General features: G+C 36.8%; 2 protein-coding genes across 15 annotated transcripts in view; both read left to right on the forward strand.

Annotated features, from left to right (window-relative positions):
- LOC109421509 (uncharacterized) overlaps window positions 1–15,211 on the forward strand; it is a 486,639-nt gene that overhangs the window by 297,291 nt on the left and 174,137 nt on the right. The window lies entirely within an intron of this gene.
- Window positions 7,488–9,276, forward strand: LOC109405158 (uncharacterized). Its single transcript, XM_062853900.1, has one exon. It carries the CDS (start codon window positions 8,341–8,343, stop codon window positions 9,274–9,276), a length of 936 nt encoding a protein of 311 aa, XP_062709884.1. The 5' UTR covers window positions 7,488–8,340.

The raw sequence follows: 15,211 nt of genomic DNA on the forward strand, positions 1-15,211 counted from the left end.
CTTAAGACTTTCTCGCATATTCATAGTTATACACTAAAACTTTGAAGAAACTCTTTGAAAAATAAAATAAATTTTTAAACAAAAATAAGTTCCGCCAAACCATTTCTATCTTGTAGTAGACATTCTCAGCTATCGTTTGCGGGGTAACATGAATGCCGGAACGTAAAATTTTTGTACTCTTAAGACTTTTTCGCATATTCATAGTTATACACTAAAACTTTGAAGAAACTCTTTGAAAAATAAAATAAATTTTTAAACAAAAATAAGTTCCGCCAAACCATTTCTTTCTTGTAGTAGACATTCTCAGCTATCGTTTGCGGGGTACCATGAATGCCGGAACGTAAAATTTTTGTACTCTTAAGACTTTCTCGCATATTCATAGTTATACACTAAAACTTTGAAGAAACTCTTTGAAAAATAAAATAAATTTTTAAACAAAAATAAGTTCCGCCAAACCATTTCTTTCTTGTAGTAGACATTCTCAGCTATCGTTTGCGGGGTACCATGAATGCCGGAACGTAAAATTTTTGTACTCTTAAGACTTTCTCGCATATTCATAGTTATACACTAAAACTTTGAAGAAACTCTTTGAAAAATAAAATAAATTTTTAAACAAAAATAAGTTCCGCCAAACCATTTCTATCTTGTAGTAGACATTCTCAGCTATCGTTTGCGGGGTAACATGAATGCCGGAACGTAAAATTTTTGTACTCTTAAGACTTTTTCGCATATTCATAGTTATACACTAAAACTTTGAAGAAACTCTTTGAAAAATAAAATAAATTTTTAAACAAAAATAAGTTCCGCCAAACCATTTCTATCTTGTAGTAGACATTCTCAGCTATCGTTTGCGGGGTAACATGAATGCCGGAACGTAAAATTTTTGTACTCTTAAGACTTTTTCGCATATTCATAGTTATACACTAAAACTTTGAAGAAACTCTTTGAAAAATAAAATAAATTTTTAAACAAAAATAAGTTCCGCCAAACCATTTCTTTCTTGTAGTAGACATTCTCAGCTATCGTTTGCGGGGTACCATGAATGCCGGAACGTAAAATTTTTGTACTCTTAAGACTTTCTCGCATATTCATAGTTATACACTAAAACTTTGAAGAAACTCTTTGAAAAATAAAATAAATTTTTAAACAAAAATAAGTTCCGCCAAACCATTTCTTTCTTGTAGTAGACATTCTCAGCTATCGTTTGCGGGGTACCATGAATGCCGGAACGTAAAATTTTTGTACTCTTAAGACTTTCTCGCATATTCATAGTTATACACTAAAACTTTGAAGAAACTCTTTGAAAAATAAAATAAATTTTTAAACAAAAATAAGTTCCGCCAAACCATTTCTATCTTGTAGTAGACATTCTCAGCTATCGTTTGCGGGGTAACATGAATGCCGGAACGTAAAATTTTTGTACTCTTAAGACTTTTTCGCATATTCATAGTTATACACTAAAACTTTGAAGAAACTCTTTGAAAAATAAAATAAATTTTTAAACAAAAATAAGTTCCGCCAAACCATTTCTTTCTTGTAGTAGACATTCTCAGCTATCGTTTGCGGGGTACCATGAATGCCGGAACGTAAAATTTTTGTACTCTTAAGACTTTCTCGCATATTCATAGTTATACACTAAAACTTTGAAGAAACTCTTTGAAAAATAAAATAAATTTTTAAACAAAAATAAGTTCCGCCAAACCATTTCTATCTTGTAGTAGACATTCTCAGCTATCGTTTGCGGGGTAACATGAATGCCGGAACGTAAAATTTTTGTACTCTTAAGACTTTCTCGCATATTCATAGTTATACACTAAAACTTTGAAGAAACTCTTTGAAAAATAAAATAAATTTTTAAACAAAAATTAGTTCCGCCAAACCACTTGTAGTAGACATTCTCAGCTATCGTTTGCGGGGTACCATGAATGCCGGAACGTAAAATTTTTGTACTCTTAAGACTTTCTCGCATATTCATAGTTATACACTAAAACTTTGAAGAAACTCTTTGAAAAATAAAATAAATTTTTAAACAAAAATAAGTTCCGCCAAACCATTTCTATCTTGTAGTAGACATTCTCAGCTATCGTTTGCGGGGTAACATGAATGCCGGAACGTAAAATTTTTGTACCTTTAAGACTTTTTCGCATATTCATAGTTATACACTAAAACTTTGAAGAAACTCTTTGAAAAATAAAATAAATTTTTAAACAAAAATAAGTTCCGCCAAACCATTTCTTTCTTGTAGTAGACATTCTCAGCTATCGTTTGCGGGGTACCATGAATGCCGGAACGTAAAATTTTTGTACTCTTAAGACTTTCTCGCATATTCATAGTTATACACTAAAACTTTGAAGAAACTCTTTGAAAAATAAAATAAATTTTTAAACAAAAATAAGTTCCGCCAAACCATTTCTATCTTGTAGTAGACATTCTCAGCTATCGTTTGCGGGGTAACATGAATGCCGGAACGTAAAATTTTTGTACTCTTAAGACTTTTTCGCATATTCATAGTTATACACTAAAACTTTGAAGAAACTCTTTGAAAAATAAAATAAATTTTTAAACAAAAATAAGTTCCGCCAAACCATTTCTTTCTTGTAGTAGACATTCTCAGCTATCGTTTGCGGGGTACCATGAATGCCGGAACGTAAAATTTTTGTACTCTTAAGACTTTCTCGCATATTCATAGTTATACACTAAAACTTTGAAGAAACTCTTTGAAAAATAAAATAAATTTTTAAACAAAAATAAGTTCCGCCAAACCATTTCTTTCTTGTAGTAGACATTCTCAGCTATCGTTTGCGGGGTACCATGAATGCCGGAACGTAAAATTTTTGTACTCTTAAGACTTTCTCGCATATTCATAGTTATACACTAAAACTTTGAAGAAACTCTTTGAAAAATAAAATAAATTTTTAAACAAAAATAAGTTCCGCCAAACCATTTCTATCTTGTAGTAGACATTCTCAGCTATCGTTTGCGGGGTAACATGAATGCCGGAACGTAAAATTTTTGTACTCTTAAGACTTTTTCGCATATTCATAGTTATACACCAAAACTTTGGAGAAACTCTTTGAAAAATAAAATAAATTTTTAAACAAAAATAAGTTCCGCCAAACCATTTCTATCTTGTAGTAGACATTCTCAGCTATCGTTTGCGGGGTAACATGAATGCCGGAACGTAAATTTTTTGTACTCTTAAGACTTTTTCGCATATTCATAGTTATACACTAAAACTTTGAAGAAACTCTTTGAAAAATAAAATAAATTTTTAAACAAAAATAAGTTCCGCCAAACCATTTCTATCTTGTAGTAGACATTCTCAGCTATCGTTTGCGGGGTAACATGAATGCCGGAACGTAAAATTTTTGTACTCTTAAGACTTTTTCGCATATTCATAGTTATACACTAAAACTTTGAAGAAACTCTTTGAAAAATAAAATAAATTTTTAAACAAAAATAAGTTCCGCCAAACCATTTCTTTCTTGTAGTAGACATTCTCAGCTATCGTTTGCGGGGTACCATGAATGCCGGAACGTAAAATTTTTGTACTCTTAAGACTTTTTCGCATATTCATAGTTATGCACCAAAACTTTGGAGAAACTCTTTGAAAAATAAAATAAATTTTTAAACAAAAATAAGTTCCGCCAAACCATTTCTATCTTGTAGTAGACATTCTCAGCTATCGTTTGCGGGGTAACATGAATGCCGGAACGTAAATTTTTTGTACTCTTAAGACTTTTTCGCATATTCATAGTTATACACTAAAACTTTGAAGAAACTCTTTGAAAAATAAAATAAATTTTTAAACAAAAATAAGTTCCGCCAAACCATTTCTATCTTGTAGTAGACATTCTCAGCTATCGTTTGCGGGGTACCATGAATGCCGGAACGTAAAATTTTTGTACTCTTAAGACTTTCTCGCATATTCATAGTTATACCCCAAAACTTTGGAGAAACTCTTTGAAAAATAAAATAAATTTTTAAACAAAAATAAGTTCCGCCAAACCATTTCTATCTTGTAGTAGACATTCTCAGCTATCGTTTGCGGGGTACCATGAATGCCGGAACGTAAAATTTTTGTACTCTTAAGACTTTCTCGCATATTCATAGTTATACACTAAAACTTTGAAGAAACTCTTTGAAAAATAAAATAAATTTTTAAACAAAAATAAGTTCCGCCAAACCATTTCTATCTTGTAGTAGACATTCTCAGCTATCGTTTGCGGGGTAACATGAATGCCGGAACGTAAAATTTTTGTACTCTTAAGACTTTTTCGCATATTCATAGTTATACACTAAAACTTTGAAGAAACTCTTTGAAAAATAAAATAAATTTTTAAACAAAAATAAGTTCCGCCAAACCATTTCTTTCTTGTAGTAGACATTCTCAGCTATCGTTTGCGGGGTACCATGAATGCCGGAACGTAAAATTTTTGTACTCTTAAGACTTTCTCGCATATTCATAGTTATACACTAAAACTTTGAAGAAACTCTTTGAAAAATAAAATAAATTTTTAAACAAAAATAAGTTCCGCCAAACCATTTCTATCTTGTAGTAGACATTCTCAGCTATCGTTTGCGGGGTAACATGAATGCCGGAACGTAAAATTTTTGTACTCTTAAGACTTTTTCGCATATTCATAGTTATACACTAAAACTTTGAAGAAACTCTTTGAAAAATAAAATAAATTTTTAAACAAAATTTAGTTCCGCCAAACCATTTCTATCTTGTAGTAGACATTCTCAGCTATCGTTTGCGGGGTACCATGAATGCCGGAACGTAAAATTTTTGTACTCTTAAGACTTTTTCGCATATTCATAGTTATACACCAAAACTTTGGAGAAACTCTTTGAAAAATAAAATAAATTTTTAAACAAAAATAAGTTCCGCCAAACCATTTCTATCTTGTAGTAGACATTCTCAGCTATCGTTTGCGGGGTAACATGAATGCCGGAACGTAAATTTTTTGTACTCTTAAGACTTTTTCGCATATTCATAGTTATACACTATATTTATCCAACGAGGCTTGCCGAGTTGGATAAAAACGAAGAGTGCTGAAAAAATCAAGTTTTGCAACGAGTTCCATACAAAATTTTATGCAATGATTTTTTCATTATACAACTCATTTGAGTTGCATAATGTTCATAATGCAACTCAAATGAGTTGCATAATGAACATTATGCAACTATTTTTTATTATGCAACTCATTTCAGTTGCAAAATGAACCGGTACGGAAAAATAAGTCATTATGATACTGAAATGAGTAGTATAAAATAGGAATTATAATACTGAATTGCATAAAAAATTTTATGCAATGATTTTTTCATAATGCAACCCATTTCGGTTGCATAATGTTCATAATGCAACTCAAATGAGTTGCATTGTGAACATTATACAATATTTTTTTTCATTATGCAACTCATTTCAGTTGCATAATGAGCCAGTTCGGAAAAATTGGCCATAATGATACCAAAATGAGTTATATAAAATTTAAATTATGATACTGAATTGCATAAAATATTTTTTGCAACTTGTTTCATAAATAAATATTACTCTCCGGAGAAAGATGCACTCTCGTGGTGCCACCAAGAACAGATACTTTTCGTGCTCAAAAAAAGCAGCGATAAGATCTTTGTTTTGTCGGTTTTGATATATTTTGTTTCTATTCACAGGAAGGAAATTTCCATGTCTACTTCCACTTGTTCTATTGTGATATTATTACCAATCAAGTTTCCTAGCATTGAAGACATAAGTAGACGTGGTGCGCAGCGAGCTAGGTGGGTCGATCAAGTGAAGGACGATTTGCGGACCCTTCGCAGAGTGCGGAACTGGGAGACACTCAGCCATGGACCGAGTAGAATGGAGACGACTCCTATGTACCGGTACAGCAGAGGACACTCAGGCCATAGTCTAACCGGTAAGGTAAGTAAGCATTGAAGACACAGTATCATCATATGGCAGAACATGCCCATTTAGTATGAAAGGTAAATGACGTTGATCATTAAATTAACAACACATTTTTTCTCAGCTGAATCAAACTCGAAAGTTGCCGAGCTATAGAGGTTGCAATGCCTGTTCCCAAATTCCACGGTGTATTATGGACGATGTGAGTTCTTGGACTTACATTGGAGACTTGGCCGCATGACCCCCTTGCCCCTTGTGCATTAATAAAATAAAATAAAAGAATAGGGGGTTGTGGGGCAAGATGGCCACCCTAAGCTTAGGCGCCTTGGGAGCATATACTTTCATTAGAATATGGCTATTTAACACTCATTCCCTTTGTTTCATGTCTTTTCTATCTTATTGACACAAAAAAGTATTTTATTTTGCACTACCATTGTAAAATATATTCATTTGAAAAATGTTACTTTCGACATAGAATTTTTGCCATATGGGGCAAGATGGCCACCCCATCGGGGCAAGACGGCCACAGAGCTAAATTTTTACAATTAGTATGTTTTAATCCCTAAGCAACATTCAATAAACCAAGGTCGAATCATCCGCAACGCTTTGCCTACAGATGGTGTGGTATTTGCCACCATTTTCTTTATGATAATGTTTGAAATAAAATTGATCGCAATTTATTTGGAAATGTTCTATGATTTGGTCTATTTTTTCAGCAAACTTGTTTTTCTCGAAACGATTTAGATACATTACTACTCTTTTCATGCATTATACTGTAATTCAACGTCTTGTAACGAACCCTTATAGCGGTTTTAGCTACGATTTTCCATCCCTGTGCCAAAATATTCAATGAAACCAATCACCGTTCAACAGCAAATAACTTCAAGGTATTTCTGAGGTATCATCTCCATCGTAATTAATTTTAACAGCTTTAACTAATATGAAAAGCAATTGTCTGTGGTTTTGCAATATCTCTAAACATAAATAACAGTTTTAAGGCTGCTTTAGATTAGTTTTTGGATGGCGACATAGGCCTTACCACAGGTGGCCATCTTGCCCCGAATGATTACGATATGTTTATCATTTTTTATATGACATAATTAATTTAAAACATAGAAATTTTATTGTCGAGGCTGAACAACAGTCACGTATAGACACCATTAAAAATTAAAAATAATTTTTAAAACGATGTTATTTCATTACTAATCCTTAAAATCAGATGACCTGATACTATAAGAAAACGCTGTTTTTGAACACTCAAACTTCAAACACTATTTTATAGCAGATTTTTCAAACTAATAGTAACTTTTTCGCACATTATAAACATAAAGCATTGTTTATAATCACAACCCATGCAGAAAATATTTTTGTGTTGCGAATTAATGCTTAAAAGACAGGGTGGCCATCTTGCCCCATATGGCCATCTTGCCCCACAACCCCCTACATACTAGACGTTGAACACACCCATGTCTAGCAAAAGGGGTTGCAATGCATAATCCATAATTCCAGTGTTTGCTGTGTCTATCCCATACATAATTACAGTGATTCAAGCATTTCAAATATGTTCCAAATAGCAACCGATCACGTGCTCGTGGTTTTAAAATTCGCGCGCCTTCAAGCCGTAACTGTTAGACTAGTATCACACAAGGGAGGAAACGAAAATTGAGAGCGCGCCGTTGGCCGTCCGTACACTACCGTGTAGAACAGTTTCGGTTGGGTTCGTTGGTCTCTCGCGAATATGCTGTATAGCATAAAATACTTACAGAATCCCCCTTGCGCGTAGAGAAGCTCTATATATACATGTGTTGAAAGGTATACGACGTCAGATGTGAAGAACACTATCCTCCAAGAGAGAAATGAATGTCATGGACGGCGGCAGTCTTGCTCTGCAGCGCAGGTAAAAAGAACCTTTTCCTCCGGCTTCTCTCCTCCCCCTATTCGTTTCGAAAACGTATTCTGGATGACGAGGGTTCTTATGGCTCGCGTCTACAGAGTGCACAACTACTAATGTATGACCGTTCCGTGGTAGGTCGGATACACTATTCTACGCAGAGCACTGGACATGCGAGCGAGAATGAAAACGCAACAAGAAAGAACGCGGGGAATAACATAAACGGTGTGTTTCTCCGCATCTTCATCCCTTCTGTATCTTCTGTATCCCTGACCTGATGCAGAGAACACAGAATGGGATAAGACCGTGAAAGAGTGGAGTGGCTAGTTGTAGAGGACCGGAATACGCGCATAGCACATCGTTATACTAAACCATTTTGTGAAGTAGAAGAGTGGCATCTAAATTCTAGGCGAAAGTTCAAGCGAAATGTGTATCTCTGAGTGAAATTCAGCGTAATACCTGGTTGTGAAACGAATAGTGCATTTGATAACGTGATTTAAATAGTAACCGGGCCCATCGATAGGGATCAACAGCCGCCAGAATGTTCGTCGCAATCAAATCCTCCTGTGTCAATCCCAAAAACCTGTTCTGCTTTGTTTGCGGGAGCTACACTGCGTCGCATCACAAACGCTCAATCATGACCAAACCAATCATGGAGGCGTACGAGGCCTACTTCGCCACCCGCACTCACAAGGAAGATTACATCCATGGACCGTCCTCGGTGTGCAACGATTGCAATCAGGGTCTACTGCGATGGAAAAACGGTTCATATGCAAGGCCTCCGTTGCCCTTCTCCGCGCCAATGATTTGGAAAGCACCTAGTAACCATATCGACGATTGCTACTACTGCCTAACGCAGATCATGGGAGATGGAAAGAAGAAGATGGCATGCTATCCTAACAGCATCCCATCGGCCATCCGACCCGTGCCATGCGAACTAGATCCAACCCCACTAGCATCCCCCACATCTCCACCGCTTGTCGTGAAGAAGACCTCCCAATTGATGGATCCCCAGAAACCACTGCCTACCCAGAATTGGTCCGTCAGCGTCAAAAAAGTCAAAATGGACCAACAACAACAGCCCCAACAGCAAATTCCCACAATACCCCTGGTGCCACCGCTGCTCCCGAAATTCACCGTAAATTTCCAGCCACCCTCGGTCAAACCGCACTCCTCGCAGTTCCAACAACAACGACAGCCGGCACCAGCACCGGTGGTAAAGCAACAACGCGTACGAGTACGCACCGAAGCCATGCTGAACCAACAGGTGCACATTCCACCGTTAAACCTGCAGGTGGCACCGGTGCAAATGCCTGTGCGGCAGAATCGACCAAGTTTGCCAAACCGCCAGCACGTCATGCACACCCCACCGTCGCCGGTTGTAAACAGCAAACCGTCCGTGGATAGACGATCCTTCTGTGAACCACTCACTCCGATTGGTAAGTATTCCCATTCCCAACCTCATAAATCTACCTAGATGTTTCATGCAGTTTTATTATTCATTTTACTATTAATCTCTCCTGGTATAAGAACAGGGGTTAATCAAAATAATTGTGACAGGTAACATTTTCACTTTTCAAAAAAGGTTCAACTAACTGTAACTTTTCGAAAAGGGTCCTATTCTCTAATTTTTACTGAAGTTTATCAACTAGTTGTGTATAAGTGGTTCAAATTGGGGGAAGAAGTTATTCGATAGCCAACTTTGAGCTTTGAGTTATATCTCCGGATTCAATGAACCGAATGCAATGAAATTTTGATCATTCATAACTAATATAATGAACTTTGAAAAACGTTTGACTTAATTTTAAATCTATATATATAAAAATGAGTTCAAATTTTCTTTGAGGCAACAAAACTCACGAACGGGTGAACCGATCAGCATGACTCTTGCATGGTTCAATTCGTATTCATGGTGGCTGTGTTTATAAGTATTAAAAATTACGAAAATAAACTGGAAAAGTAAGAAAATTGACAAATTACAGATTTTTCATGAGCTGGGAAGAAAATCAACACGATCTAAATGAAACCAATCTAGAGTGTGGTGCTGTTTTGAGCTTAACAGTTGTCAAACCTCCACAAGACGGCAAGACAAGGTTTGCCGGGCCAGCTAGTTATTAATAAAAATAAGTTATTGCAATTTCATTTATTCTATGGTTTTTGAGTAAAATTATCTATTTTTTATATTCATCCCATTACTTTTTAAATTTAATGTTGGCCATTTGGTTGCCTCCCTTCGGAACATAAATATGGTATGTGGGGGCAAGATGGGTCAGTACCGTTTTCAACCGTACTATTTATTTTTTGAATCTTTCTATAATTTTCCCAAATGAACGACGTGGATACACAAAAAAGTGATATATTGTTTTTAAAATTCTTTACGTTCCTTACGCAGAAAAAAAATAAAGTATTTTTTCGTTATACTCCTTATGCTATTCCATATAACTACGTGTAATGTGTAGACGGGGCAAGATGGGTCACCCTATTTTTTCGGTATGTTTGCATAGTTTTTAAAAATGTTTTATTTTTCATAGAAAGGCTATTATGTGACCTACATTATCGAAGCGACTAGAGCGCTGAAAATTTGTGAACATATTTTTAATATTTTTCTACAAAAAATATAAGTTTTCAAAGTTTTTTATGGCTACCTGAATAAAAATATTCTATTTCTGAGAATAATCTACCGATATGTTTCAACACTTCTTTCATGTAATCTGTACGTATGTGAAGCTTAGATGTATAGAGAAAAAATAGAAGATCTAGTATTTTTTGTTGGAGAAAACTCGAATTTCTGATAGCTGACCCATCTTGCCCCCGTAGAAATGAGGTGGGGCAAGATGGGTCATGTTTTGACAATTGTTTGTCAAGAAGCAGGTTTCAAACTGTATGACCTTTCTATACCCTTATATCATAGCTGACTAGTGTATCTGGAAGTCGTGATAGAAAACAGAGAAATGCTATTTATATTCAGAATGTTATAGGGATCCATTTCTTAGGTGACCCATCCTGCCCTCACTTACCATACATATATTCAAGTCAATTAGAGGAAATTTAAATGAACTATAATAACCATCTCGAATTTTGAAACGATGATGAAGTTTTGGATAAATTGGTATTATATTAGAAAAAGAATCTAATCGTTATAATTTTCTTTCGTGTTTAGAATTTTAAGTTTAATCAAAAGTTTTTAATAGCTTATTATACTGCCCGCGGACGCATAAATGTCACATGTTTCAATAGAAAAACACGAGAAAAACGCATTTGAAGTTTCAAAATAAACTTTGGCTATTGTCGCATTTGATTGACTGCGACGCAATTCTACTATCGAATCTTATCTATCTATCTATATATATAAAAAATGAGTTTCAAGTCCCTTTGAGGCAACAAAACTCACGAACGGATGAACCGATCAGCATGACTCTTGCATGGTTCGATTCGTATTCATGGTGGATGTGTTTATAAAGTACAAAAAATAAGAAAATCCACAGGAAAAGTAAGAAAATTGATAAAGTACTGATTTTCATGAACTGGGATGAAAATCAACACGATCGAAATGAAACCGATCTAGAGTGCCATGCTGCCATGAACCCAACAGTTGACAAACCACCACAGCCACAAATGGCAACACAACGTTTGCCGGGACAGCTAATAGTCACTATGTACACTAGCGCCACGTGGTAGTGAAATTCCGTACTATGTTTTTAATCACCTAAAAGAACTCATAGTTCTAAACGACTTTGCCGAAGATCGTACCTTAATATCTGGCTTCAATCTCGTGTATCCCACCAAAGTCATACCGGAAGTCACTATGTACACTAGCGTCATGTAGTGGTTAAATTAGGAACTATGCTCCTGATGACCTGGAAGTACTCGTAGTCCTGACAAACTTTGCCGAAGATCGTACCTTAATATCTGGCTTCAATCTCGTGCTATATCCCACCAAAGTCGTACCGGAAGTCACTATGTACACTAGCGCCACGTGGCGGTGAAATTCGGAACTATGCTCTTTATGACCTAGAAGTACTCGTGCTTCTGAACAACTTTGCCGAAGATCGTACCTTCCTATCTGACTTCAATCTCGTGCTATATCCCACCAAAGTCGTACCGGAAGTCACTATGTACACTAGCGCCACGTGGTGGGAAAATTCGGAACTATGAAATCCATCACCAGGAAGTGGTTGTTGTTCTGAACAACTTTGCCGAAGACAGAATGTTGCTATCTTGTCGAGGTTCCGAGAGAACTCGCTACAAAGACATGGTACTCATAACCAGTCTGGGAACAAAACGGAACCGGAAGAAGTTAAAAATAAGGAACTAATGTTTTCGCCTTGTTCTCACCGGAAGCTGCATGAAATTCCAATTGGCTTTCACTACACCTCTCTGGGATAGTGTAGGATTCTGTTAACGCAAAAAGATTGAAATTTGGTTCACTAACTGCTGAGATATGGATGTGCAAAAAAAAAATAGTTCCACTTTTTTACCTGTCGGTACTTTACGTTACAAAAATCCTGTTGCTACATATGAGCAGTGTTTTAGTTATCGATGTTTATCCAGAATGAAAATCTTTGATCATGATTATTATGCGAAAATTTAAAAATTTAGATTTTGATGCGGAATTAACGCGCAAAGGGCTATCACCGCATAGAAGAAAACAGGCTTAGTATGCGTATTTTAACTTGTGACGGAGATCTCAGATAAAGATTGAACTGTCACTGTTGAACGTACACGCTCAGAAAACCGTTCTGATAAACGTGAACAAACAAACGTAAATATGAGAACAAGCAAATATACACCGTGAACTGGAACTAGTTCCAGCTGTCAATATGGGCGTTCTAGAAAACGTGAAATCTAGTTCACGGTGTACATTTCTTATTGTTGTTATCGTTGCTATGCATAGTTCTCGTTTGTTCCCGTTGCCGTGATTGGGAGTTCACGTATATCGGAACGGATTTTTTTGCGTGTAGGCTGAACAAATGCGTGATGGTGGTGTTGAACTGGATTAACGGATGTTCTCATTCCTCTCTCCTCTTGTTAGCGTAACGTCCTCACTGGGACAAAGCCTGCTTCTCAGCTTAGTGTTCTATGAGCACTTCCACAGTTATTAACTGAGAGCTTCCTCTGCCAATGACCATTTTGCATGTGTATATCGTGTGGCAGGCACGAAGATACTCTAGGCCCAAGGAAGTCAAGGAAATTTCCTTTACGAAAAGATCCTGGACCGACCGGGAATCGAACCCGTCACCCTCAGCATGGTCATGCTGAATACCCGTGCGTTTACCGCCTCGGCTATATGGATGTTCTCATTACACCGGGTAAAGAGCCGGTGGTCGATTTCGTCTCTTCGTTATTGGGGTGTGTTTAGCTCCAGCCAGAGTTTGAATGAGAGACACGCCCTGATAGGGTAGCGAACCACTTGGACAGCGGCCGGTATTTTGGACACTCTTTGCTATAACTCAGTAAATTCTAAACCAATTGACTTGAAATTTTGTACACGGCTAGATACTATACGTATCTCATCCAAGATCTCATAGCGTTCCAAAAATTGTGTCAATTGGTTCATACATAATTGGCTGAGTTATAGCAGAAAAGTGCTCAAAATAGGACCCCTGCCGAGATGGTTCCACTTCCCTATCGTTGGAAATAAATGTTAAACCCTGGGCTGAAAATATCGTTAATAAAGATAATAATAAAAAATAAATGTTAAAGAATTCCGGAGAATCCACTAACTCGATTTTTGTTAGGATAGGCGCACCACGCTAGCGCAGTACACATGCAGCGTGCCTGTCTGGACTATATTGACCCAAACGCCTTACTAGGATCAATAACATAGATAGAGCATCCGTCTCAGAACAACGGGGCATAGTTATATTATGCATACATTTCAAAGTTTACCCTCCCACAAAAATGTCACATTCACACATTACACATTTATAACCCAAACATCACTAACAATCTCCAACACCCTCACTAAAATTTAGGCACCCAAGGTTCACAGGGATGTCGTATAAACTAATCAGGAAAATACTAAATTGAAAAAATATAGAGATCAAAAAGATAGAAAGAAATGAGTTGTATGAAACTGTTTTTAGAGCTATTCTTTAGCTTCTGCGCAGTTTCACAGGCAGTCTAAAATTAAATAGAAACAACTATACCACATATTTTGGCCCACCTCATTAAATTCATTTATTTGACAAAATGCTGGTGTTTTTTCGCAAAACTTCATACACAGTAGAAATTACTTAACGCTCCAAAGAGGAAGATGTTTTGTTAAAATCGCCAATATTTACACATTGTAGTGTGATGTATTTCATGGAAAATGTTACAGATAACGTTAGCTCATTAATTATTACATGGCGTAAGACACCGTGCGTAAATTACGTAACAATTTAAGGGACGTGTGTTTGCTAAATATAAGGGCATTACAGTCAGGTTTTTTTTACGCGGGGGATACGTACCGCGTAAAAAAAACTCAGTTCAAATTTCCAAAAACCGCGTAAAAAAAGTCTCACCATTTCTCGACGAATCATGCAAAAATAAGACGATGATTTTTTTTTTTGCATGGTGTTTTCATTTACGCGGCCGCGTAAATCAAAACCGCGTAAAAGAAGACCTTACTGTACACACAAATATTGTATCGAATTGGAAGTGGAAGTGGAAGTGAATCCTGAATCCACTGAAGGCTGGCCCTTGCCTGGTCTGTTAAGATCGACTGTCTTGGGTTTTCCAGACCCTGTGTACCAGTCGACATTGCTGGTGGTGGCAACCCGGGTGGTGCACTGGTCGCGATAGACGGTAGACCGGCAGAAGAAGTCGTCGCTACAGATGGGACATTACTCACCGTACTCACCGGAGTGCTTGTTTGCCCAGGTGGATCGATGGGAGGCAGAATCGAGCAATTACCACATACCCAGCTTCGGTCCGCAACAGAATCATTCACCCCAGCGCATTGGTAATGATACCATTCTTCACACCGTGGACAGAACACCATGTTGTCCAGGTTGTTCGATCGCCGGCAGACTCTACAGTCGTTTCTGTCCGTCTCCGGCATCCTTCTGACCGCGAATTCCGCAAAGCAGTTTCTTTAAGCTTTTGTTGGGTAGAAGCTTCGGACTTCGATATAGAATCGCACCAGGGGTTACTGTGCTGAATTCTTAAAGCTATGGGAAGATTTTATTAGTTTGAGCATCTCATTTCAACGTTCGATCTACTTACAAACTGGTCCTTTTAATTCCAATCCAGCCCAACAAATATTCAATACCGTCTTCAGTAAGGTGATGACCGGTTTACCTAGAAACGGTTCTTTTTAGATGATTATCTAAATTATACAAATTGCATTTACCCTATATTACTAATGATAACAGAATTAGAGGGGTTAGAATTCTGTCCGTCTGTTACCCCGCAAACGATAGCTGAGA

Source organism: Aedes albopictus, chromosome 2 (genome assembly GCF_035046485.1).
Source record: "Aedes albopictus strain Foshan chromosome 2, AalbF5, whole genome shotgun sequence".
Lineage (NCBI taxonomy): Eukaryota > Metazoa > Arthropoda > Insecta > Diptera > Culicidae > Aedes > Aedes albopictus.